Source organism: Mixophyes fleayi, chromosome 4, assembly GCF_038048845.1.
Source record: "Mixophyes fleayi isolate aMixFle1 chromosome 4, aMixFle1.hap1, whole genome shotgun sequence".
NCBI lineage: Eukaryota > Metazoa > Chordata > Amphibia > Anura > Limnodynastidae > Mixophyes > Mixophyes fleayi.
The window spans coordinates 214,274,856-214,301,840 of record NC_134405.1 but is presented as its reverse complement, the minus strand read 5'-3'; the positions used below and the strand labels follow the sequence as shown (position 1 = coordinate 214,301,840).

The window sequence follows — 26,985 nt, the reverse complement described above, 5'->3', positions numbered from 1 at the left end:
GTGTAGCAGAGAAGTAATCTTGCCACCTGTGCCATGTGGAGAGAAATTTGTAAGGGCGATCATTAACTACACTAGTCATGTGCTCTAGGTTGTGTATTTGCCAAACACTTTGAATTAGTTCCGAAACAGAAGGGCTCTCTGATTGCTTCCATTTCTTGGCTATTAAGCATCTGGCTGCGGTCAGGATATGGCCCGGGAGTAGCCACATAATTTTGTGGGTGTCAGGCGGTAGCCGGGGGAGGAGAAAGTAAGATAGATGAAATGGAGATCTTAGATTAGTTACTTTATAAATAAGGTCAGCTACCTCCTTCCAGAAGGGGATGATTTTTGGGCAGCTCCACCAGATGTGGGACAGGGAGCCACGTTGGCCACAGTTGCGCCAGCAGAGGTCAGGGGTTGCCGGATAGATTGTTTTCAGTCTGGATGGGACTAAATACCAACGGAATAAGAGTTTGTAGGAGTTTTCTTTTATCTGTGTACAGATAGAGGATTTGGCGACTGCCTCGCGAATTTCCGTCCATTCCTCAGGATCCAAAGATTCAGCCATCTCCTCCTCCCAGCGGAGCTCATGAGCCTCCTTGTCAGGCAGATTGTGACTCATTAGTAGAGAATAGAAAGTGGATATTAAACCCTTAGAAGACATTATGTTTTTACAGAAGGATTCTAAGGGGGAGCGATTGTAAAAGAGCACGAGGGTCTATTAAGGTGGAGAAAATGTGACGAATTTGTAGATATTGATATAACACAGAGGACAAGAGATGGAGACGCTCACGGAGATCAGCAAAGGTCGGAAAGAAACCCATTGGGACAATATCGGAGAGAAACAAGATATTCCATTTTGTCCATTGGGGGAAAGATTTAGGATTGACCCCTGGAGGGAAAGAGGGGTTATGCCAGAGAGGGAACATCAGCTTGGGATTAGACAAAAGTTTAAAAGTGCGGGTGCAATATTTCCATATTTCTATAGAAAAACGAACTGTTGGGGGGAGGGTGTGCAGAAGGGGAAGGTCCTTAGGATCTAGCCAGAACAAAATACTGGGGGATAGCATCTGGAGGAGGTCCGCCTCAGTGTCGACCCAAAGCCTAGTTTGGGGAGAGAATGAGAGAGAACGGCTTGGGTGAGGTGAGAAGCCAGGTAGTATTTATGGAGGCACGGTAACCCCAATCCACCATTACGGGCATGACGAAAGAGAACTTTGAGGCGAACTCTAGGACGTCCGCCGGACCATATAAATTGTGAGATGCTTGCCTGAAGATCTTTAAGAAAAAGTGAAGGGACTCGTACGGGAAAGGTCTGGAAGAGGTAAAGAATCCTTGGTAGAATATTCATCTTAACTGAGGCCACTCTACCAATCCAAGAAATATACTTTGGGGACCAGGATTTGAGATCACGTTTCAGGGCGGTTACTAATAGAGGAAAGTTGGCTGAGAATAGACGATCATATGTTTTGATAAGATTGACACCTAAGTATTTAATGTGATGTGGCTGCCAGTGAAATTTGAAGGTGTCCTGCAAGTGAGTTTGGGTGTTCGAAGTGAGATTAAGGGCGAGGGCCTCAGTCTTATCGGAGTTGATTTTAAAATTTGAAAGGAGACCATACTCGTTAATTTCAGCAAAAACAGATGGGACAGAGACATGGGGGTTTGTAAAGGTGAGAAGGACGTTGTCTGCGTTTAAGGCTAGTTTAGCCGATCTTAAACCTGTGGATATACCAGAGATATTGGGGTTGAGGCGAATTCTGGAGGCCAAAGGTTCCATCATTAGGGCAAAGAGGAGGGGAGAGAGGGGGCAACCCTGTCTGGAGCCATTCTGAATTAAGAAAGCCACTGAAGCACATCCATTAGCCAAGACCGTTGCTGAGGGGTTGAAATAGAGAAAGGCGATTCCATTGAGAAAGGGACCCTGCATGTTTGATGCTTTGAGAACCTCGCGCATGAAGGGCCATGAAACCCTGTCAAAGGCTTTTTCAGTGTCCAGCGTGAGCACCAGAGCCGGAGTTTTAAGCTTATTTGAGGCATGGATCAAGTTGATGACTTTCCTTGTATTGTCTGCAGCTTGTCGATTGGGAATGAACCCCACCTGGGGGTAAATGTATGAACCTCCAGATTCTTCAACTCTGGCGAGTTCAGCGTCTTCAGCGCTTAAATTTAAAGCGGCGCTGCCTTGTAAAGGGAGACTTCCCTTTACAAGGCAGCGCCGCTTTAAATTTAAGCGCTGAAGACGCTGAACTCGCCAGAGTTGAAGTATCCGGAGGTTCATACATTTACCCCCTGGTCGGGATGGACCAAGGAGGGAATCACACCGGCCAAGCGATTTGCTAAAATGTTAGCGAAGAGTTTTAGGTCTGTGTTTAGTAACGATACTGGGCGATAACTTGCACAAAGACTCGGATCCTTTCCCTCCTTCGGAATCATCACTATGTTAGCTCTGGTGGTGGCGCTGTCAAACTTTCGACCCTTGAGGACAGAGTTGAAAAGATCTAGTAGCATAGGTGAGAGGACAGGAAGCAATTTTTTGTAATATATGGCCCGTGAGGCCGTCCGGGCCCGGGACGGAGGTATTTCTCAAAGATTTAATTGTATGTTTCAATTCGTCAGCGGATATATCCTGACTAAGTAGGGAAGATTGCGACTCGCTAAGCGCGGGTAGATGACAAGTATTTAAGAATGTTTTAATTCGAAGTCTGAGGTCTCTGGGGGGGGGGGGGGTGTCAGATTGTAGATCGTACAATTTGGCGTAAAATTCCTGGAACCGGTTAGCTATTTTCTGTGGGTCCAATTGCTTACAGGAGGAGGAATCTTGGACATGAATAATTCTGTTGTGGGTCCGTTTGGTACGTAAACTACGAGCCAAGAGGGCGTCAGCTTTGTTTCCTTTCTCGTAGAATCTTTGGCAGAGCCATTTCAGCGTGCTGGTCGCTTTATCAGACAAAAGTTGCTGTAACTGAGCTTTTACAGCCAGGATTCTGAGATAGGTTTTGCGGTTTGGGTAGCGCTGATGCTTCTTGGTGAGGGAAACTAGCTCCGATTCGAAATCTTGAATCCGAGCTAAATGGATTTTTTTCTGGGCCGGCGACATGCTAATTAAAAGGCCTCGGATAGTGGCTTTATGAGCCTCCCATAAAACAGAATGCGAAATATCTGGGGAGGAGTTGAAGTTCTTGAATTCCTCAATTGCCTGTGACACTTTCTGTAAGTTTTCCGGTTTAGAGACAAGGGAGTCGTGCATGCGCCAGAACCGATGAGGGCGGACTGCGGGAAGGATATGCACATTAAGAGAAACCGCCGCGTGATCTGACCAGGTAACTGGGATTATATCCGCAGAGTGCAGGAAAGAAGTGGAAGATTTATCTGTGAAAATCATGTCAATGTGTGTATGGACGTTGTGAGGAACGGAAAAGTGTGTGTATGCACGGGCAGAAGAGTTCAAGACTCGCCAAGAGTCATAGAGATCATACAGCTTGATTAGGGAGCAAAGATGACAACAGTCTCTAGAGGTCCGCAAAGAGGAGGGTGATGGCGGAGAGCGGTCTAGCTTGGCATCCAACGAGACATTAAAGTTCCCACCCAGAATGACGTGTCCCTTTGCTGATTGAAAAAGTTTAGCAAAGAAATCTGAAAAGAAGGATCCCTGTCCCACATTAGGAGCATAGAGAGTGACTATGGTTATGGGTGTTTGGGAAATAGAGCCAATCAGTATTGTATATCTGCCTTGGTCATCTGTTATTGTGGAATGTACAGTTAATGGAACTGACTGATGGACTAAGATAGCAGTGCCGCTAGTTTTGCGAGGAGAGGTGGAATAGAATGCGTGCGGGAAGGTTCTATTTGTAAGGCTTGGGTGCGAGTCTGTGAAATGTGTTTCCTGCAGGAGGACTATGTGAGCCTTAAGGCGTTTTAATTCTTGGAGCGCCATGGTGCGATTCTGGGGGGCATTGAGACTATTAACATTTAGGGATACTATCTTGGTAGTCATCGTGGATGTGGAAAGGGAAAGCTTAATGAGGCAAGTCTGGAAGCTAGGCAAAGAGGGAGAAGCAGAAGAGATGTTAGTGTGAGGGGGGAGGGAGGAGAAGGGAAGGGATCAGAGTTGTGGGTGCCAGACTCCGGTTGAAAACAATGTGGAAGACACATCCTGTGTGTCAAAGGGGTTCGTGGGGGTCGTGACTGGCAGACCAAGTGACAGTCAAGGACAAGTACAAGCTAATAAAATTGTTACGTTAGAGGGAGGGAGAGCATGGTGAACCTTGGGGAAGGAATCGTGATTAGAGGGAGCATTTGAGGATGGTGCCATGTCCAGGAGGAGGCCCAAGGCCTAAATCCCGAAGCTCCAACCGGACAATTGCATATCGTTTGAACTAGCATAAGAGCATATCTGATATGATAAAGTAATAAAGTAAAGTATGGGGGGGGGGGGGACATCCAGAGAAGCGGTCAACATCACAAAAGAGGATTAACGACTATATACAACTGGGGAGGCTCTTTCGTCAGGTCAGGAAGAAATGATGTGTGTGTGCTTTAGAGGTTCAGGGTTTGTATAGGGGGAAATCTGAGAACCGAGTGGACACAGCGACAGTAACATGGGTTAAATCAACAGCGTCTAAAACGACTAACAACGCCTCTAGAATAGTGAACATATCTAATGGTAGATATTGAGTAACAATAACGTATCTAGGATACCCTTGTCAAAATAGTGTAAATTAGGAAGGACACACTATGTAAACGTAATCTCCAAATAACACCATAGTGATGGGCCAGTAAGCCGACATTTTACAACAGAGAAAACATTATGTGAAACATCAAACATGAGTTATTGGAAACAGCAACATCAGGGTATGTTAACTAACAGAGTCATGACCTTTTCAAAGTAGTGTAAGTTGGGAGGGGCCCAGCTGAAATGCATGGGTCAGTCACAAAGTACACCACCCTGTAGGACTATTAAGTAGCAAGATAACCACTGTCTGGGAGTGACAAGGAACAGCAAACATATCTTAATAAAAATAAGAAACAGTATCACAGATAGGTACTATTAAGTTGAGTCCTCTGAGGTGAAATCGGGTTCTAGATCAGCGCTAATCCGAGGGTCCAGAGAACCTGTACTGGAATGCAGGGTGGCATTTTTTAATTGCTCATTTGTGGGTGGAGATTGGGCTGAAAGGGGAAATGGGTTATTTTGTCCCGTTTGCGGAAATCTAATTGTTGCTAGGTATGCTTTCATCCATGGGGGATCTAGGGAAACTGGAGAGGCTTCCGTTGGATCCAATTGTAAAAGACAAGTAACGCTATTCTTCACAGCTTAATAAATTGATTAAGGGTCCATGTGGACATTGGTAAGCTTCAGTAATTAGGTTAAGGCTGGATAAATCTCTCATCAGCCCTTTGTTTAATAGCAAAAAGCAGTGGGCCTATTCCCAGCATTTTGGCTCTTCGCCACCTGTTAAATAGACCTCTTGCACTTTTGTACAGTTGTAAATGAGCCTTAGTGAAAGAAATGTTCTTCTCGGTTGCTGTATATTTAGTGCTGATTTCCACGTTTAAGAAATAAACCCCTCAATATGTTTCTAAATGTGAACCTAATCCAATGTTAATCATTACACATTTTAAAATACGATATTTAATTTCGTTTCTAAACCAACGTTCAAAACGACTCCCTTAGTAAGTAAAATTAAATGCATAAATGAATAAGTTCTGCATCCATATTTAATTATTCAATTCTGCAAGACCTCATCGTGACCGAGTTAGTGACGGCCACTATCTACAATTGAGAAACTGTCTAAATGCCAAACTACATCTCCCATAAGGCTTAGCGGCATCACGTTGCCCCGTTGCATGCAGGGATTTTTTTTTTTTTTTTTTGTAAAGTGTGTGTCAGTGTCGTCAGACTTCAGTCCTGGTATCCAGAGTCTTAGTTATCGCAGCTGTATCTCACCGCAGACATGTCAGACCCCAGCTCGTTCTCCGCTCCGGAGCAGCTCATCACTCGGCACCTCAACCTCCACCTGAGTATTGACTTCTCCAACCGTGTGATCTCCGCCTCAACTTCTCTGACCGTTCGATCTCTGCAGGACTCACTCACCAGCCTGGTACCTCTGCACCAACCCTCATATACACTGCCCGATCCGTGACCCTTTACACCTGTATTGTGCCCCGACCCATGTACCCTCCCAAGTCTACTATACCCACCCAGTCCCTGCACCCACACACCTGTGCCCGCTCCCTGTCCCTGCACCCACACACCTGTGCCCGCTCCCTGTCCCTGCACCCACACACCTGTGCCCGCTCCCTGTCCCTGCACCCACACACCTGTGCCCGCTCCCTGTCCCTGCACCCACACACCTGTGCCCGCTCCCTGTCCCTGCTCCCTGTCTCTGCACCCACCTGTACCCACACACCTGTGCCCGCTCCCTGTCCCTGCACCCACACACCTGTGCCCGCTCCCTGTCCCTGCACCCACACACCTGTGCCCGCTCCCTGTCCCTGCACTCACACACCTGTGTCCGCTCCCTGTCCCTGCACCCACACACCTGTGCCTGCCCGCTGACCCTGTGCTCGGTCCATGTCCCTGCACCCACACACCTGTGCCCGCTCCCTGTCCCTGCACCCACACACCTGTGCCCGCTCCCTGTCCCTGCACCCACACACCTGTGCCCGCCCGCTGACCCTGTGCTCGGTCCATGTCCCTGCACCCACACACCTGTGCCCGCTCCCGATTGCTGCGCCCTAACAATCTCTTTCCCATCCCTGCACGCAGACATCTTACCAGTTTCTTGTAACCTGGCACAATCTCTGCACCCACGCGCACTGTGCCATGGTTAGGGCTCCCATGTCATTTGTCCTGGTTTTACCAGTTTTGCTTAGTGTTTTGTTTAGCTCACAGTGCTTATTTTAATATTGTTCCGACTCCTGATGCACCAACTTTAATGGGAATAGGTTTCCATAATTTGCTTACCTTATTTGAGACATAAATGGAAGCATGACCGGAGCAAAATTAAGTTGTTGTTTTTTTTTTCTTCATTTTAAAATGATGGGAGCCCTAGCTGTTATCCATGCAAAATATTCTCACTAATGGCACATTTATGACATGTTTCAAAAGTAAACATTGAGAACGTTGTGATTGAACAACTGTTTTACATTTTGCCTCTGATAGACACTTAAAGGGGTTTGTGTTTAAAAATAAAAAAGAGTAACAATAGTGCAGTATTTATTCTGGATAAACCAATTTCACTAAGGGTGCAATATTCTGCTCCCTTTGTTACTATATTTTACATTTGCAAATTATTAAAGTTGTTTTTTATGTCAATTATTTTGTTCTATCTAGACTTAATCAAATGAAAAAGGGGAACAGAAAAAATTGATGTGCAAAAAATAGTGACACTTGAGTAGACATATGAGTAGTATGTCTTTATTTCTCTATAGTGATACATTTTGCTGGTTTTGTTACAAGAAGTGATCAGTGCATTCTACTTTTCCCTTGTCCCTAATATGGTCCAGCACTGTCTACTTTCATGTGAAAATTACATAATGTTTACACACTAACATTTCTTGGGTGCATAGATGAGAGAATTGGTGTATGGTGCTCACAACACCACTTATGATCTTGAGTAGGACTATAGGTTGGGGAAAACAAAGTAGTGTAAAAATATTATGTTATTTAACCTAATAGTTTGCAAGTAACCTTAGGTAGGAATTCATTTTCTTTGTAGTAGTGTGTTACATGACACTTGGTAACACTTTAATGCATTTCATTATACAGTACAGCTGCATATTACTTGGTTTCTTGTTGCGATATCCTAATACTTAATAGGTGGTTCTTTTTGTATCGAGAGCATTTTCTTTTTTTTAAACATATTTATAAGTGTGCAGGGGTATTCAATATACTTTTGCATCTTCACATTTTGTGCTTGCGCTTTACTCATTTTTAGTACATGATTATCTCCATGTTTTTTTTTCTTTTTTCCGAACTTTAGGAAGTGATAAAACATAAAACTGTAATCAAGATGATAACCATTACATAAGCAGTTAAATAGAATACACAGGCAATGGGTAGAAACCAGATGTTGTGATTGGTAAATCACAAGGGTGTATGTTTGTAACTGGCATTAATAAGAAAAATGAAAGGAAGATGGGAAGTCACAGGGATGGGAGGGAAGGGGGGGGGGGACTGAAGCCAGGGCCCATATTAACCAGATGCTAGTACAGGCTAAGAATCGGGTATAGATTTTGAAGTTTTGTTTTTGTTACAAATGTAGGTCTGAAAGGCCCAATGAGGGATCTCTTTGGGCGAGAAAGCTGTTATAAATAAATAAACCACTCACACCAAATTTGAGGGTTTTATTAAATAAATATTCAGAGATCTTCTCCAAAGCTGCTAGCTGCCAAATTTTATTGAGGAGCTGATGTGACGGTGCCTCTGGTTGTAACCAGACATCTGGCAGCATTGAGGATTTGCAAATAAAGTTTATTAGAGTTCTTATCAAACACCTCTAGATGGAGGCCAAGAAGAAAAGACCAGGGGCATTTAGAGATTGGAACTTGTAATGTTGCCACTTAGTCTGGCGACGTCATCACAGAACAGGGAAATCTCGGGGCAAGACCACCAGATGTGGAGAAAGGATGCAGTCTCGCTGAATTCTTTGATATGAGGCTGTGTCATGAATCCTTTTTAGTTTGATGGGAACCAGATACCACGTATAATATACATTATAGGCATTTAACTTAACCAAAGAGGAGATTGAGGACTTGGACACTCATTGCCTCACAGTGGACCAGGTGTGGTCCTCCCCAAGTCTGCTTCCCAATTGGTCTCATGCTTCAGAGCTGTGAACTATTTAACGGTTAATAATAAAGTTATAGAAATAAGAAATAATACCTTTTGAGAGTAACCACATTTTGGCGGGCTTAGGGAGGGAAGTGCTTCACCTGTAGGTAGCCAGGGGAGCACACTGGCCACTTTCCAAGATATCCAAGACCATTCTGATGTGCGCCTCAAACCAGGCCAGGGAGCAGGCTGTACATTGGCCTGGAGAGACGTTAAGGTTGTTCCAGAGGGGAGGTTAGAGCTGTAGTGCCAAAATGTAGTTTACAGTAGTCCTAAATTTAACATGTAAAAGCTATAACTGGGTGTGACCACATCATGGATGCTCTGAGATAAATTGGAAGTTCTACAGTTGACAACAGAGTTAGGACCTTGCAGGAAGAGGTCTTCAAATCTACCCATCTCAGGGTGTGATCATTTTCAAACCAAACCACTGCTTGGCTCAAGTGGGCCACTAAACAATAAAGATGAACATCTGGGAAGTCCCAGTCCCCGTAGGTGTTAGTCCTGCGTAGATTAGAGAGGATTGTGTTGTGGCGGTTTGTCCTTCCACACAAATTGAATAAACCGCCTACGTATTTGTGTTAGTGTGAATCTTGACTGGGAGGCTGTGGAAGAGGCATCTTAAGCACTACTATCCGCCCAAGTAGGAAATTATTCATTTCTGCCACTTAAACATATCCAACTTTGTTGATTTAATAATCAGAGGAAAATGTTCGGTGTATAAAGTATCATACTGAGAGGTGATATAAATACCAAAGTATTTAATTTTAGTGCTTTTCCAAAATAAATTGTAATTGCTCTTCAGGAGTTCAAGGGTGAGGGAATGGAAATGGAAAAGTCCTGTAGGCTGAGTGTTAAACAGATTTGGGAGGGATATGTAAGAAGGAGAGGTCAATGTAATGAGTATGTCATTGGCAAACATACACACTTTATATTCCTCCCTCCCGATTGAGTCCTCTATTGTTTGGGGATAATTGAATACTTGTGGGCATGGGCTCGATAACCAAAGTGAATATAAAGAGTGACAAAGGGCACCCTGTTTTGCTGCAACTGGTAATAGTAAATGGCTCGGACAAGACGCTGTTTACTGAAATCCTGGCTGTTATCTAATTTTCAGCTGCACCTATATGTGAAATTACTCATATTGTTCTGCATCACACTGTTGGTCTCCTCTAGATGGGATTGTTTTGTCTGTATTTTAGACTCCCTTCTGGACATCCTAGCAAAGCGTCCTTGTTTGCTACATGTTTCTGTGCTGGGTAGCTTGCATTGTACTGTCTGTCAGGACTTCTGTGGTCTTGCTGTATGTATTGTGTTCTGTGTACCTTGTTCCTGTATGTTTATCTTACCTCTGCTTGTTTCATATATTTTACTGCATCTCATCATGTTTCGTCTCATTAATATGCAATCTCTAACTTTATGATGTGTATTGAAATTGCATCAGTCAGATGAGTCAATTGTGCAATCCCTTCCAGCTTAATGTCTCCATTATTGACTCATCTGACTGATGTATTTCATAAAACAACTTGCAGGAATTGCAACAAGTTTCTCTTTTCTTGTTCCGGACAGCTCTCCACTAGCACATCATGACCTGTATATATCACCCCTTTTTTGCTCTATGCATATTCGCATATGTTGACATTCAGCCCATTTATCTGCATTAGGACCTTCAAATAGCGGATGCAACTGTTGCTTCCACTTTGCCCAGTTCTTTGTAATTTTCCATGTGTCTAAGTCCAGTAGAACAATGTGTTTTTGCTTTGCTGTGATGTTTTGTGGACAGCCCCAATCTTGGTACCATAGGTGGTTTTAACTGCAGTTTGTCTCTATGCACTGAACATGTTTTATTACAGGGATTGGACAAAAAAAAAGAAGGAAACTCCTGGGTAAATGAGGGACACCAAGTATATGGAAAGCGAGTGCCCCTCGACAGTTGTGGCTCATATGTTAATTAATTAAATAAATAACATTACATTATGCTCGGTTGTTATGTATAAGCTTGAGTTGCTAATGTTTCATGAGTTAGTCTCTGGGGATGTCCGCATGGAACTGGGACAAAACATCAGCATTTGGCAACACTAGGCGGAAGCACCTACTTCAGGGTTGTGATATGGGTGAAGCACCTGCAGATCAGTCGACTGCAGACTATCATAGTGCATGTTTGCAAATTCATTGGTGCAAAGGCCATGCACTACTGATCATTGGAGGAAGGTGATGTGTCCAGAAGTTCTTGACAAACTGACATGTCCCAATACCCTGCAACCTCTACAGCCCCAATTGTGAAGGCCTCTGGTGGTTTCCGCACTGCTGCGGTGCACGTTTTCCTAGCATGGTTTGGTGTGTAGCCATTCCCTTAGAAGGAAGGTTCAATACCAATCACTACTTAATGGTTTGGAATGATAATTTGACTACAAGTTGAAGCATTTTTAGCTTCCATAGAGACAATGTCCCCATACATAGAGCATGTATAGTTACCCAGTGGTGTGATGTGCATGACACTGGTGTTATCCATATGTCATGGCCTTCTCAGTCACCAGGTCTACTAACTGTATTTCATCAGTGATTATTTGTCATACATCCATAATACAGTAACTACTGCCATACAAATTTGCTTCATTAATGTACTACATCAAACCAGGGAGTCCCAGAGGCTCAAATACCAAACGTCACTTTAGAAGCTGTATGCAAGCATACCAGTTGCAACAAAATGATGGGGAGTTCCATTAAACACCATTACAATTATCATTCATTTAAAATAATAAATAAAGGAAACAAGGAAGTGAGATTAAGGACTAATTATTTTTAGTTTATGTGGTAACTGAACTTTCAGTGGTAAATGTCGTGTATAAGACTAATTCTATTAATATAAATTAAATTTTAGGCTCGTAGATCAAACATTAAAAACATAAGTATATTTGGTATATAGTGTTAAGGTACCCATCACATAAGCTTTATTAGCTAGTCCTATATTCTAACCCCTAATATATATTGGGAAGCCCAGACAGTTTGTGATAAATATATACTTCTGTGGTCTTTGTGGCAGATTTCAGATTATACGCATTGTTACCGCAAGATCACACTATAAACCAAATAACCTATCCTGTAATGACATCCGTGCTCACATTTACACTAGCACACTGTAGTTCAGCTGGGACCATTGTGTGGATTTTAACTTATTTGTTGGTGGTTTGTTTTTTTTGTCCTTAGATTTTGGACACCAAGGACCTCACTATAAAGAGAGTTTCTGTGAATGGACAAGAAGCAAAGTTTTCCCTTGGTGCGACTCACAGTTTTAAAGGCACTCCTCTAGAGATCACCTTTCCTTTGCCTCTGACAAGGTACAGTGTTCTCTAATATACTATGGACAGGAAGTTGTTCCATACATCAAGACATTCTCTAGCTTAAATCACAGTGTGCTGTTTGTATTGTAACATGTTACTTTCCTTATGGATAAAATAAGTTGTATAGAATTAGTGGCCTGGGGCAAACGCAGGATTTGTAGAGGGGGGTTTCCACACCACGCCGCCAGTGGGGGTGACAAGCATGCATGGGGGTGTGGCTATAATTTTAGACAGTGCTCGGCTGCTTTCCACTCTACCTATCCCCATAATATACTTGGGCAATGTTGTGTGCACTCCTGCTAGGTGCACAAAGCTCTCCCTTTTCAGGCACAGCCATGTGAAGCCAGGGCAGGGTCCAGCCACCTCAATTATACATAGCACCCCAGGCTTGGAGGGGGTTTCCAGGCACTAGGAAACCCCCCCCCCCTAGGTTTGCCTATGGTGGCTGCAGACACAAACTTGGCTGTAATTAAAGCTGTTCCTGTATGTAATAGATCTTTCATAATCTCTTTTGTAATTTGGACACCTGATACTACGATTAGGTTTTGCAGCCCTGTGCATTTTAATAACATTTCAACCTTTTATTGCTTGCATTAATTGCCTCCATATGATAACTGTGTGTAACACATCCTATTGATCTGGTACAAAGTCTTCGTCTTGCACTGATTACTGCCATGAGCTGCTTGCTTGGCAGTTTCTCCTCTTGCGTTTCTGGCTACGCTGCCTAATGTTTACCCTTAGTGTCTACCATGAACTTCAACTAATCTGGCTTCAAATATTTCCAACTTTTGTTAAAGTGGAATCTGATATTTATTTGGTTGTGTGTGTGTACTGTATTGTATTTATTTTCCTTACATTTCAGAACAGCTGTTTTCTCAGAAAAGTGTTCCAATGTTAGTAACTTGGAATGTACATTGAAACAGGAGAATGTTTGGTACTGTCTTGAATGAATAGACTGTCCTGTTGGCAGCAATACTGAGCTGCAACAAATGTGTGTTTTTACCTTTTTTAATTTTGCTGTTCTAGTTGCTTCTTTTCTTTGTAATAAGCAAATCATAGCAAAGCTTTTTTTCAGTTGTGTTAATCACTGCCTCTTTAATTATGACTGATCCACTTGGGCAAAAGAAGGGACTTAAAATATTTATTGTATGGAGTCGCTGAGGTCTGTAGATGGGAACCAGTGACCCAGGTGAAATCTCATGCTAGTCTCCACACTTTCATATGTATTAATAAATTGTATTTGTTTTTAGCTTGTCAGTTAGGTTTTTAGATTTGGAGCTTATTTAATAAAATTATGTTATTAAATTGAATACCCCCCCCCTTTTCTAATTTAAAATGGTGTGTTAAACAGTAGCCAAAACGCTTACTCCTAAAAGGAGCTTTCACTATTGTAGTAGTGGAATAATGGGTGCAGGTAATTAAATAATGAACATGTAGTACTTTTTAAAATTATAAATGAATGCTGTTCACACTCCTGCTGTGCAAAACTATAGTATTTATTGTAAAACCAAAGCAACAGAAACATTGTCTGTCTTCCCATGTAAGGAGCAGCATGGTAATAAATCTTAAAGGTTCATCGGATAATACAACAGTTGTAAAGTGCAAGAACTACAAGAAGAAAAGTCTGTCTGATAATCTTTGCGTTAAGGTCCTCTATGTAATAAGCTCCCCATGCCTCTTACTGTTGGACTATGGTCTGCCGCACTATCCTGTAGTCACACTTTCCAAATCTAACATAAACTAAAGTAGAGGCACAAAATGCAATATTTTGATAAAGTTGCACCAGGTAAAGTGATCCACAATGGAAAGTCTGAACGTCACTTACTATTTTTACATTAATCTTGGTGAACTCCTCCACCCCCTGACAATAGCTGTGGTGTTTGTTCTTTGCTGATTGCTATGACCGGGGACTTCGGACACACTTTGTGGCGGGTGTTTGAGCCAATTATATTCAGGGTTCGACAACTCCCTGGGAGCCAATGCACCTAAACAAAATTAATGTGGTGCTTAGCTTCTCGGAATTATTTCTTATAAGGCTGAGATCTTGCATGACTCCTAGATTTCATAATCTGGTTATTGTTGACCACCCGATTCATATCGTGTATATGCATTATGTAAATATAATGCTGCATGCATTTTTGTCTGTGCCATGTGATATGACCATGGTTTGTTTTGTTTCTTTCTTTCTTATTATGTTACACAGGGGACAGGAGGCCATTGTGGAAATCTGTTCTGAAACTTCCCCCAAATCATCAGCTCTTCAATGGCTTAACCCAGAACAGACTGCAGGAAAGACTCATCCTTATCTCTTCAGTCAGTGCCAGGTGATTGGCTTTTTTTTTCTCTCTTTCTTAAGATATAGCACTGTTTGGCTATGAGGAAATAATGGAGATTACGATAAGTAGAAATGCATACGTTTCAGAAGCTACATGTATACATATACAATACTTTGCAGCATTGTTTCCACACCTGCCTAAAACTTTTGCAAGGTAAGAATGCTTTCAAAAATAGAAGTGTTAATAGATTTTTTTTTTTTATCAATTAACAAAAATGCAAAGTGAATGAACAGAAGAGAAATCTAAATCAAATCAAGATTTGGTGTGACCACCCTTTGCCTTCCAAACAGTATCAGTGCATCAATTCTTCTAGGTACACTTGCACACACTTTTTGAAGGAGCTTGGCAGAGAGGTTGTTCAAAACATGTTTGAGAACTAACCAGAGATCATCTGTGGATGGAGGCTTGCTCAAATCCTTCTGTCTCTTCATGTAATCCCAGACAGACTTGATGATGTTGAGATCAGGGCTTGTGGGGCCATATCATCACTTCCAGGGCTCCTTGTTCTTCTTTACGCTGAAGATAGCTCTTAATGACATTGGCTGAATGTTTGGGGTCATTGTCCTGCTGCAGAATCAATTTGGAACCAGTCTGACACCTCCCTGATGGTATTGCATGATGGATTTATACCTGCCTGTATTTCTCAGCATTGAAGACACCATTAATTTTGCTTCACTGTTGCCTGCAGACTCATTATTGTACTGTAAAATAGGAATATCTCGCATTTTAAATGTATCTTAAAATAAGTGTGTATTTAACTTTATCAAATTATTGTACAGAACATAATAAAACATGTTCATGATGACTCATGAAAAATGATTTACCACTCGCTAATATTCATAAACCTTTAGAATTTATTTATTTTTTTAAAATTTTGTCACCTGATTTTTATCTGCAGCCTTTTGATGTTCCTCCATGTTGCATTTAAATTGACTATTTGCTATAGTTATACTGTCTTTCTCTTTTCAAATATTCAATGTACTATGATGGTGATTTAAAAAGAAATGTCATAGGCCTTTGTTTATAGCCCCCAGAATTAATGCATTCCTGTAGTTTGTATAATACCATAATACATTTTTTGCAGTCCTAGCTGCCTCTCAAACAAGTATTGCAGAACATGAAACAAAGTGGTGGCTGTCAGTGGATATTCCTAGTAGTCATCTTTGTCATAAATGGTATCAGTGGCGGGACAACCGTTGGTGCTGCAGGTGCGGTGCACCAGGGCCCACGGACGGCAAATACAGAGGGTTGGAACTAGTGAGCTGTGAGCCTGGTTCCATCCTCCCCGCTTCCCTGCACAGGGGCCCACAGCTCGCTCGTTCCACCTCTGCATGGTGTTGGGAGAGATGACTCGTCACTGATCTATATTGTTTACTTTTGTTTCTTACAGGCCACACATTGCAGAACTATTATTCCCTGTCAAGATACTCCATCTGTGAAAGTCACCTACTACTGCCAGGTTTGTTACCTAAAAATGTAAAGGTGTAGAATATTTACCTGTATTAAAAATGACATTAAATAATGAAACTGCCTGATATTACTATATAGCTATATTTTTGGTAAGACCCCAATATCTGAGCTCTCATAAGCACTCATAGCTGCTACTGACAGAGCCTGTAAAGGGCACTTTAGTGATGGCGCAGGTCCACAACATGTTTTAGACTGTATGTGACAACTTTAAGATGCTGCTGTACATGTCGCTAAAGTTGTGTCTAGTATATAAAACTTGTGCTATATGATACAGACTTGTAACTACTGTTCTGTTTATTGTAAAATCTCCACTATTTATTATAAAGCCATAATGCTCTCAAACTGTCTAACACTCTCTCTTCTTTAACTTGTTTGTTTGTTTTTTAAATAACATTTTATTGCAAACATGTATTAAACATAGTGAATAGCCAACAATGGCACAGCCTACACAGAGGATATAATAAACAGAGTAGAAGACAAGAAAAGAAAAATACAAAGTATTGTATAAGACAGCTAACCAAATATAGAATTCTATATATACAGGAAACTGGCAAAAATAAGTATCAGATGTGTACTTTTTTTTATTGTAAACAAGGTAAATAGGGGGTGGGGGGGTCAGGAGGAGGGGAGGAGAAGCAGGTGGAAAGGAGGGGTGTGTGGAGGAACCTCTTGAGGAATGGAGAGCCCAAAAGTACAGTCTAAATACAATAGGGTGATATCATAGCAAAGGATTATTAATTTAAGTCCCTGGGCCCAAAGTTTTATGCAATGAAACTATACAGAAAAGATATTTTTCCTGAGGACTTCATTAACTTCTATTGATGACCTTTAACCAAGTGATATGCTACAGAATGCCCATAAAACTAACGAATATAAGGACTACATGGAGCAACTTGACAGTAGCAAATGTTGGCGAGAACCTATTGTATCACTGATAGACATATATTAATGATATTTCATTGTTTAGTGCAAAGTTTGGCAAGCTGCACACAGAGTTAGGTGCTAGGGTCAAAAATTAAGTGACAGCAGTTTTAGGTTGTGGCAGCAAAGAAGGCTGCCTGCAACAGAATAGGCTACATTGCATGAGTAAAGCTTGCTCTCATGAGATTAGACAGTTGAGACTAAGATCTACAGCATAGTATGAATGTCAGTCTGGCATTGAATCAGAGTGCAGCTGACTAATTCTGATTTGGTGCCAGACTGTCAGATCGCTCTCACCAGTGCCTTAAACACAACTGTATGAGACCTGGGGCTGGGACAGGACCGATATAGAGGGACCTGGGAAGATCCGGCGACCCCTGCAGACCCATCGTATTTTTTTCTAGTTGCTTTGAAGATTAGGTTAGAAAATGTAAGGATAAGGTTAGAAGATGCTAACTAGTTTACATCCCTAAATTTTGTATCAATGTATACTGTATTGTATAGGACATATTTATATCGATATTCATAGTGCTGTTTAGAGATATTTTGTAGACTTGCTCTAAACATGAATTTGAGAGGAGCCTGAGCATTGAATGTTAGTTCTGTTTCGTAATGTATTGTTATACATTCCAGTAGACTGTATTTTGTATGTCTCCATTTAGGTTTCCATTCCAAAAGAATTGGTGGCACTAATGAGTGCTCTTCATGATGGGGACTTTCCTGATCCACAGGACTGCAAAAGGAAGATTTATCGCTTCAAGCAAAATGTATGTCTTTCTCTTCCATCATTTATGTATTCAACCTTAGAAATAAAAATGGAGAGCTATATAAGAATGTGTTCTACATAAAGCTTTATTTTACTTATCTTTGTGTTTGATAAATTGAGCTATATTTAGTTTTACTTATATATACTATGCTAAACTGATTGAATGTAAAATATCAAGCTTCTTGTAATTTGGTGTTGACACTGTTCTTCGGCAGAAGTGTATAGAAAACATGGGCACGTTACCTCTCATAATGTATATATTATCGTTTATATAGAGAATGTTTAATTGTCCACATTGGTCCCTGTTCTATTGGCGCTTACACTGTAAAAACATTCACTTACTCTTGTTAGCAGCCAATGAATCTACCAGTATGTTTTTTGGGAAACGGGAAGAAAACACAAACGCCACACAGTTGTGTACAAAACATTTTGACAGAAACAGAAGAACATGTAGTGTGTAAAAATATCTCTCTGTCTCGCTCTCTCATTGCTAAATGACCAACCTAAATAAATACCTCTATTTTCATAACATTGTGTAATCTAATGCATAATTTTATTTTAGGTGCCCATACCAAGCTACTTACTTGCCCTGGTTGTTGGAGCTTTGGAGGGGAGGTTAGTAGCCCAAATATTTGGATGAGCTACAGTAATTTCAATAGTCTGTATAACACAGGGTATGTTGTGTATTGCAGGTTACTGGGTAATGACTATTGGAGCACTACAATGGTGATTCACTTGTGGCTGGCAAACCTAGTGACATTATTTCCACATTAAACCTTTCCAAATTTTCCTCCAATCTATAGCACATTTACAGAGTTCTAGAATAAGCATTTCAAGATACTGATATAATTAATATGCACTTGCAAATTTACGAACTTAGTCACCAACTTTATATTAATATACTTGATATATTAATACCTGCCCTATGACAGTATTGATAGGAGATTTACATACATATATACTCTCTAAGCCAATCTGTGTTTAGATAAAAGTAAGATTAAGAAAACACTGTAAGGAGACAGTGCTATTGATTTACATATGTGCATTATTACCTTGCTTCACTATAGAACTGTGCCTATTTGTTAGAACTGATCTATTAATGAAACATCTTTTTTGTTAGATAGTGAGATGGGTGATAAAATGAACACAACTGCAATTTGAATATACATATTTATGCCAGTTTACTGCTATTTACATTAAACCATCAGTTGAGAGTGCAATTAGGAGGGTTATGGACTACAACCATATTTCCTGTATAGTAATTAAAATGGTGACTCCAATTTAAAGTTAAATGGGCATTGTACCACCATAAGGTCTGTTTGCACCTTGGCATATAGTCTAGCAATGTCTGAAACTTTGCAGGAGGGATGGAGAACCATTCTTCCACATCAAACTCGCTCTACTGATGCCTGATAGTGGCGGAAAATTGTCTCGCTTGTTGTTATCCCATAAATTCACTTTTGTGTTGAGATGGCCATGACCTATTGATTACATCTGTGTCATGGTCCTCAAATGTGCTATGTGGATGGTGGCAATGTCCCCTTTGAAACACCTGTCTTGTCAGGAAAGAAATGCTGCAACCTGGGGTGAAGATGATCACTTAAATGCGATTAGTATTGATCTTACCTTCTAAGGGAAAACTGGACCCATTCCATACCATGTAAATGTGACATACAACATTATGGAAGCACCAGAACCCTTCACTCTAGGAGACAAGTGCTTTAGGTTGGAGCCACATGTCTACTTGTCCATTTGTTAAGAACATGAGGAAGGATTATTCATATGAGCATCCTCCACTGTTTAGTAATCTATTGCCTGTGTAATGCCTATAGTAACTGTGATGATTAGAATATCCTGCTCGGGGAGTTCTTATTGGGACGACTTTTGATTAAACTGGCTGTTTCTGCCGCAGGTTGAGATTTGCAGTTTACCTATTTTACTTTGCTCTTTGAATTAACGCACAGCTATCACTGTCTGAAGTATGCATTTCCACTCACTGTTACTGTTATTTCCACCCACAGTTCCATACTGTCATTATCTTAGTGCTACTTGCAGATAATGTCTGTCTTGGTCACTGATGCTTCTGCCAAAGGCGTCTCGCCAATCACCCCTCTTCAAAGTGACTGAGGTTTCCTCTTGCAGCCACGCTAGTCACAATTATAGGCACCCAGGCCAGTCCAGCATCTTTGTATATGACCCTGCTGGGACTTTGCATGAATAATAGCTGTGTTATAACAGCAAAAAGGAAGCAAACTCTAGCTCCGTGTCTTAAATACTGTGTTTCAGGCTTTTTTCATTTAATGTGTGTACCAAGGGGCTAGTTAAATAAACTGCCCTCTATAAATTTATACTTTTCTGCACTACAGCTTGGTTGTCAATTTGCCATATTTATGCTAGTTATGTTGTCCTACAAGGAGATGAGAAATGACCAGTAATGTGTGGCTCCTTTACTACCACATCCCATCATTGATTTCCTCCCACGGTGATGTGTTTTATTGATACAATGTTCTTTCTTCATAGGAAGATCGGCCCTAGGACAACAGTGTGGACAGAGAAAGAGCTTCTGGAGGCTTCGGTCTATGAATTTGCAGAGGTTGGTCCTACACATTTAGCATTAGATATTTGGGCTTTGCTGATGTCAGTCAAATACGCTTTTTTGGAGTTTTATAGAATGTTGAGCGAATAACCGAAATGTAGTAAGTGAAGTACATAATAGATGTAGTTAGTGGATGGTAAGACTGTCCATTAAGGATACATATAGCATTACATACATTAATTTGGCTATTGGCAAGTATTATACTGTTTATGGGTTTCCTGAGTATGGTAGCAGTATGCTTCATTAGGCAGCCACGTGATTATAGCCACGGTGTGGAGGTGTTGGTGTGAAATATTTCCTAAACATTTTACATAATGGTTTAGTCATCATTTTAAGAGAACTTTATTAGCTGCAAATATCCTTGTATTTTCTGGGTTCCATTATTGTAATTGTTTTCAAAGGTAACCACAAAATTTTATATTTTTGTTACCCTGTATTATTAGATTTAAAATATCTCTGATTTCAGTTTTGTTGTGAAATAACTTTTTTTTTTTTTCTTTCTTTCTTTTACTTTGTAGACAGAGAAAATGCTGAAATATGCAGAAGATCTGGTTGGTCCTTATGTCTGGGAGAAATATGATCTGCTTATTTTGCCTCCGTCGTTCCCATATGGGGGAATGGAGAACCCCTGCCTCACCTTTGTAACTCCAACTGTGCTGGTGAGTGTGATGGTGGTCCCCTGACAACTGCTGCACAGGGCAGTTTTTGTAAATAAGTCTTGAATAAACCTACATGCTTTTTTCGAGTAGTAAATTGATAAAGTGCAGGTACATGATGTAGCAAAATAGATAGTCAACTGAAAACTGTGGTATGAGTCAGTTGCCTGAAACAGTATTGTTATATTTGGTAGTGTATGTCTCAAATCTGTCATCCATACATGCTTAGCCTCACCAGGGAATAGCTGCTTGAAATGTGGTTTTTGGTTGCTCTATCTAAAACTGATTCATCTACTTTTTATCCCAATTCTTATGCCTTGTCTGCAATGGGTACATGGCACACAATTGCTTTGTTCTAAACAGAAAGTAGAAACACAGAGCAATAAAAGGTGACATTCTTTACAGTTCTTTTATGTTTTATCTTTTGGTCTTCCATTCAAATTCCTTGAGTATAGAACAATAATGACAATTTTGACTGTCTAAATTCTTAAGGCATATATATGTATATTATACATTTTAAAGCAAGCTCTGTTCATCATTGGGGAGTCTTACAAAGTACATTGAAAAGATGAACATTTACACCTAACACTGATGAAGACAGTCACAGGTTTTTGTGTAATCCTGTTTCTCCCTTTTCTGTGTTCTAGGCTGGTGATCGATCTCTAGCAAGTGTAAGTATTTACTCTTCTCTCAACAAAACATGCTCTGGTGAAGACTACAATATACCAATGTATAATAAAACAACTACATATGTACTTATACTTTAATGCGGTCAGAATTCAGACTGTGAAAATGTTGTCCGTGAACCTGTTAACATGAAAATGTCGGCAGGCTAAATGCCGACAATTCCATTGTAGAGACATCTGGAAATAGTCGACATTCATGATGTCGACAATCCCACTGTCGACATGGTCAATGTTGACATTTTAAAGATGTTTCTATAATGGAAGTGTCGGCATTTACCCTGCCGACATCTTCATGTGAACAGGTTCACTGACGACATTTCTACTGTCGGAATTTAATATCGAACCCCCTTATAATGTGCATTACAAACCTGTATCATTCTATTCCTGTCATTCTATTTACAGTGCAACTTTTTTTAATTTGTCTCTGTTGAGGAAAAAGATGTAATGCAGAAGGCATGGTATTCAACATGTAACCTAAAGGTTCATTTGATTATCCACCTTCATGCCCCTTCATTAATATATGTAACAATGGTCAATTTCACCATTTCATTTATTTTTATAGCGCTTCAAAATTAAGATTTATTTTTTTTTGTGACTATTTCATTTTATGGTTCTTCTGGCTGATTTTGGTAATGTGTGCTGCAAGATATTATGAGAAAAAAACTAAATATAATTTACACAAAATTCCCCCTTTGTACATTTGGCCCATTATGCAGGGCAAGTAGTCCCATTGGTTATTCTCACTTGTCCAATGAGGGTGATGAGATGTCTATTTTTAGATATGGGGTTTCTATGTAGTGGAACGTAACCTGTACTGAGCGCTTCATGTAGAAATCCTATTGAAAAGAATTGAAAAGCTCTTGTAACAAACACATTGATTTGAAAAGTCTCCCACAGAGTACCGAACTGCACTGAAAACACTGGGCCTTCCCTCCACCAAGGTGTGAGGCGTAATATGGGACTTTGCCACCTCGATGGTCCCAGTATAATGATTAGGAGTCTATAAGATCCCCTGGCCATTATACTAAAATACTGCAGTTAAAAAAATAAAATAAAATAAATAATATTGACACAGGTTGAATTTACATAACAATTCCCATTTCATTGTTTACTATTAAATTAAATCTAAAGTAAATATTCATGTTTGATCTGCAGTTGCCCAGTGGGTAATAAAAATAGAAGAAAAAAATCTTTCTTCATACTTGATCCTTTGTTACCCAACTGGGCAGTGAAAATAGAAAAAAATCCAGAATATAGAACAGTCTGAACAATATTGCTGCCTGCCACTAAACGCAGGGCTTGATTGGCAAATTTTAGCCCGGGGAGCGAAACTCTGTTCAGCAGCCTATTAGGAATATTTTACAGAGGGAAATAATTGCAGGTGATCCAGCCCAAGATATGGGAATATGGGACCATCCTGGGGGACAGATGCCCCCCTAAATGGATACAGAAGAGAAGTCCCGCAAACACAATTGATCTACCACAGTGGCTGCTTATGATTGGCTGGCAGTGAGGGGAGTCTCAGAGCTTCCTGCTTGGATCTGGCATCAATAAAGACTATTTGAATCTCTGGATGTAAGGAGGTGTGTCTGGGTCCCTCACTTCCCCCACATGTGCTGCAGGAGATGTTGTCGTTTAATGTCTGGTGATATGGTGCTTTAAGAGTTAAATTAAGAAAGTAAAGAAACACAGCCGAGATCAAGCTTTGACTGCCGCAGCAGGAGGACTACTGCTCTGAGGTCTGGCTGTTATTCTTCTGGAGCTATATTCAACTAGGGACCTGAGACTTGCTTATGAATTGTTCAGTAATACTTTTACATTTAGTAATGTTGCAGCCCTCATTTATGAGTTTTGCAAAGTTTAATATCTAAACTTAGGCATATGTATGGTTTCTGATGTGCACAAAACAAAGGTGACAAAGATATTGAGAATAACAGCAAGTTCAAATATTACAATATAATTGGAATAAGATTCTTGTCCTGAAGAGCTTACAATCTAATAGCAAAACAGAAGATAAGGTGATAAATATTTCATTGGAGAAGTAAGCTATTAATGTTTAGTTAGTCTATATTCCAGAGAATATTATTTGATTTTTTTTTTTTTTTTTTCCTCAGTAAATTCAGAAATCTTAACTTTTGCCCGTCTAATTTTTAGGTCATTGCACATGAAATTTCACATAGCTGGACAGGAAACTTGGTTACAAACAGAACCTGGGAACACTTCTGGTATGTTCGCTTCTCTCTATACATGGCTGTCTCATACACAAATATATTTCAGAAGAGTAATGTGTAGCAAATCATTTCACTTTATAAATCAGTTGAGCTTTCTATAGGTAGTAACATTAGATATTGGGCTGTTTTGTATCATTCACAAATAACCTGTATCTGTGTGTGTTCGAAAAACAAACAAAATAACCAGCATGCTTAGCATTCCATGTAGAGGTGCTTTGGTTGGTCACACCTGCAACAAAATATGAAATAGTCCAAAGGGTATATTTACTAAACTGCGGGTTTGAAAAAGTAGAGATGTTGCCTATAGCAACCAACCAGATTCTAGTTATTTGTTTAGTACATCTATAAAATGACAGCTAGAATGTGATTGTTTGCTATAGGCAACATCTTTACTTTTCAAACCCGTAGTTTAGGAAATATACACCAAAGTTTTTTATGTCTAGGGATTCTATATACAAGGTTCTTTATTACTCTTAGTCAGAGCTTTTACAGTAAGACATGGATATACTAGATTTGGATATTTTAGATGGGGTCTTTTTTTTTCTGTAAAGATTTGTGGTGAATATTATTTTAGTAGAAGTTTTTTGTTTTTCAGGTTAAATGAGGGTCACACAGTCTATCTGGAGCGGAGAATTGATGGACTCCTCTATGGGGAACAGTTTCGGCAGTTCAAGGCTTTAGGGGGGTGGAAAGAACTTCAAAATTCGGTATGTTGGAAACTAATTTTTAGCTTGTTAAAAAAAAAATCTTTTTTTAATAGCTTTCAGCTGGATATGGATATGAGCTTATACTATGAAAATCCACCACATAGACATGGTATAGGTGTCATAAGGAGACTAGTAGTTACTAGCCAGCATAATGACAATAATCATACCAAGGGGCCGCATTATTCTAGGTATAACGCGGCCTGCACACTACCGTTACTACGGTAAAAGTGTGCAGTATTGCCGCTAGTGCGGTAATTTTAACACTGATTTTTGCTCGGGGCCGCAAGCAAACATCTGGGTTAAAATTACTGTATTAACGCTAATAAAATTAGTGCTGAGTTATTCCTACACTAATATAGCTGAATTGAATCTGACCCCAAGTGTCTAAGTGCCAGTTATATAAAGCTCTATTTTACTTTTAATGGCCTGTTCAGGAAAACACTTTCAGTGAATTTACTCATGTCGCATTTCTAGCAGCAGTGGTCAAAGCAACATTCTAAACGGTTATTCATTAGTAGTTTGCTGTTCAGATGAGTATCCGTATAACCCCTACAGGTATGCAGCTATTGGGGATTGTGAAGATACCCGGTTTATCTGGCCTAATGCTACTCAATTCACACTGGCTGGCCACCCATGGGTGCCTCACCATGCCAGGAAAGTCTACCCCAGTACCTTCTAGGATTCTCATAGTCACTCAGGCAAATGCAGTTAAAGTAAAGCAATACATTAATTATAATAAAAATAATCACTAGATAATTATGTACACACAATGAATAAATGCCAGGCACGTCATCTGTCCCTTACCCCACTAGCTTAAGGAGTTACAGTTACCTGGCTGTCCAGACTTGATGACCCATGGATCTCTCTCAGCTGCATATCTAGACTCTCGTAGAGAACGACGACTCCTAACTAGATCTTGCACATTCCAGGAATCAAAACACAGAATGAACCCCCCCCCCCCTTCCCCCCACGGGAGTGGCTCCTTATCTCTAGGGTCTAATTTTCACAGAAACTCCCCTCCCAGATTGTAGACCAAACGTCTGGAGTTGTTTTGTGAGAACAATGGATATTAATTAGCCTTCCCCTCACCAGTATCTTGCAACCTGATCTCTACCCATAACCCCTCTGGCTTCACTTTAAGGACAATGTATAATAACCTCACTGCCACATCACCAATATACGATACAGTATGCATATTTGCAATGAGCTACGATGTCCCCTTATTCACAAGGGACAGGCTGGTTAGGGTGATGTTAATACCTTGTTTCACCACAGGGATTAATTATCACAATACTTGCACTATTTTCATAGCAGATTGGGCTCCTCAAATTCTTCAGAAAAAGGTGTATACATTCCATTTTATGCACTTGGTAACTGAGCAATTGTAAGTAGATGTGACATTCTGTGAATTTTCTCTTGCTTGATTGGTTGCAGGTTAACACCTTTGGTCCTAGCAATGTACTCACAAACCTGGTCCCCAATCTACATGAGGTTGATGTGGATGCAGCATTTTCCTCTGTTCCTTACGAGAAAGGATTCGCCTTTTTGTTCTACCTTGAACAGCTTCTTGGAGGACCAGGTCTGTAGTTCTAATTGTCTTACTGTGCAGTTATCATGTTTCTGTTCTGTACATTGTTTACAGTACATATTACTCCAGCTTAAATGAGTCTTTCAGTCTTAGCCTTTGCTGATTGAATACTGCCATGTTGTACAGGAAAAAAACAAGTTTATGGATGTTTTCTGAAACTTATTTTCTCTTCCTATCTGGGGGACACTGCTACCATGGGGGTTGTAGCTGGGGAGTGTGGAGTTGGCACTTAGCTAGTTAAACTGTGACTGCTGACAGACTTCTCCCCTCTGCAACCCCTTGTAGTTAATCAGTGTAGTCTAAGTGCCCAAGGAGTTGGGCTGACCTTTTATTTTGCTCTTGTTTATTTTATAGGCCGTTTTTTTCCCACTAGGATAGTGTAGAAAGAAGATAGAAGGGGACAGCAAGGCTGCTTTACTTACAGGACTGCAGCGCTGTCAGGTAGTGAAAGCGGTGGGTCTCACAGAAACCGCCTATCCTCTTTGCATGATGCTGGCACACAGAGCAGTAGAAGACACGGCCACATAATTTCCTGGGGACCGGCGCTGCTTTGAGGAGCATAGAGCGCCGGAATCCAGAAGCGATGGCCGCCGCCATCTTGGAAGCTACCTAGTCCCTTCCTCAGTGAGGGGGGGGGGGTTGAGCTACAGTACACATTTCTTTTAAGGCATTAAGAAGAGGCAGTTTGCGGGCTTAATAGGAGAAGCGCTGCAGACAAACTCTTACAGGCAGCCAGGAGGCTGCAGACAAGGAGGAGTTATTATAGAGCTCCTCCTGTCTTAATAGGCAGATTGGTTTCTTCCACAGGGCCAAAGCATCGGCTGGAAAAGGAAACTTTTGCAATCAAACTCGGACAGACTTGGCTGCTG

General features: G+C 40.7%; 1 protein-coding gene across 1 annotated transcript in view; it reads left to right on the top strand.

Annotated features, from left to right (window-relative positions):
- The first annotated feature begins 5,848 nt into the window (after positions 1-5,848).
- Positions 5,849-26,985, top strand: part of LTA4H (leukotriene A4 hydrolase) — a 39,351-nt gene continuing 18,214 nt past the window's right edge. The window contains exons 1-12 of the mRNA XM_075209323.1: positions 5,849-6,083; positions 12,026-12,156; positions 14,363-14,483; positions 15,886-15,954; positions 17,549-17,653; positions 18,215-18,267; positions 20,173-20,245; positions 20,767-20,907; positions 21,552-21,575; positions 23,745-23,815; positions 24,417-24,528; positions 25,963-26,107. Coding sequence (XP_075065424.1) covers positions 5,937-6,083; positions 12,026-12,156; positions 14,363-14,483; positions 15,886-15,954; positions 17,549-17,653; positions 18,215-18,267; positions 20,173-20,245; positions 20,767-20,907; positions 21,552-21,575; positions 23,745-23,815; positions 24,417-24,528; positions 25,963-26,107 — 1,192 coding nt within the window. The 5' untranslated portion in view covers positions 5,849-5,936. The remainder of the gene's footprint in view (positions 6,084-12,025; positions 12,157-14,362; positions 14,484-15,885; positions 15,955-17,548; positions 17,654-18,214; positions 18,268-20,172; positions 20,246-20,766; positions 20,908-21,551; positions 21,576-23,744; positions 23,816-24,416; positions 24,529-25,962; positions 26,108-26,985) is intronic.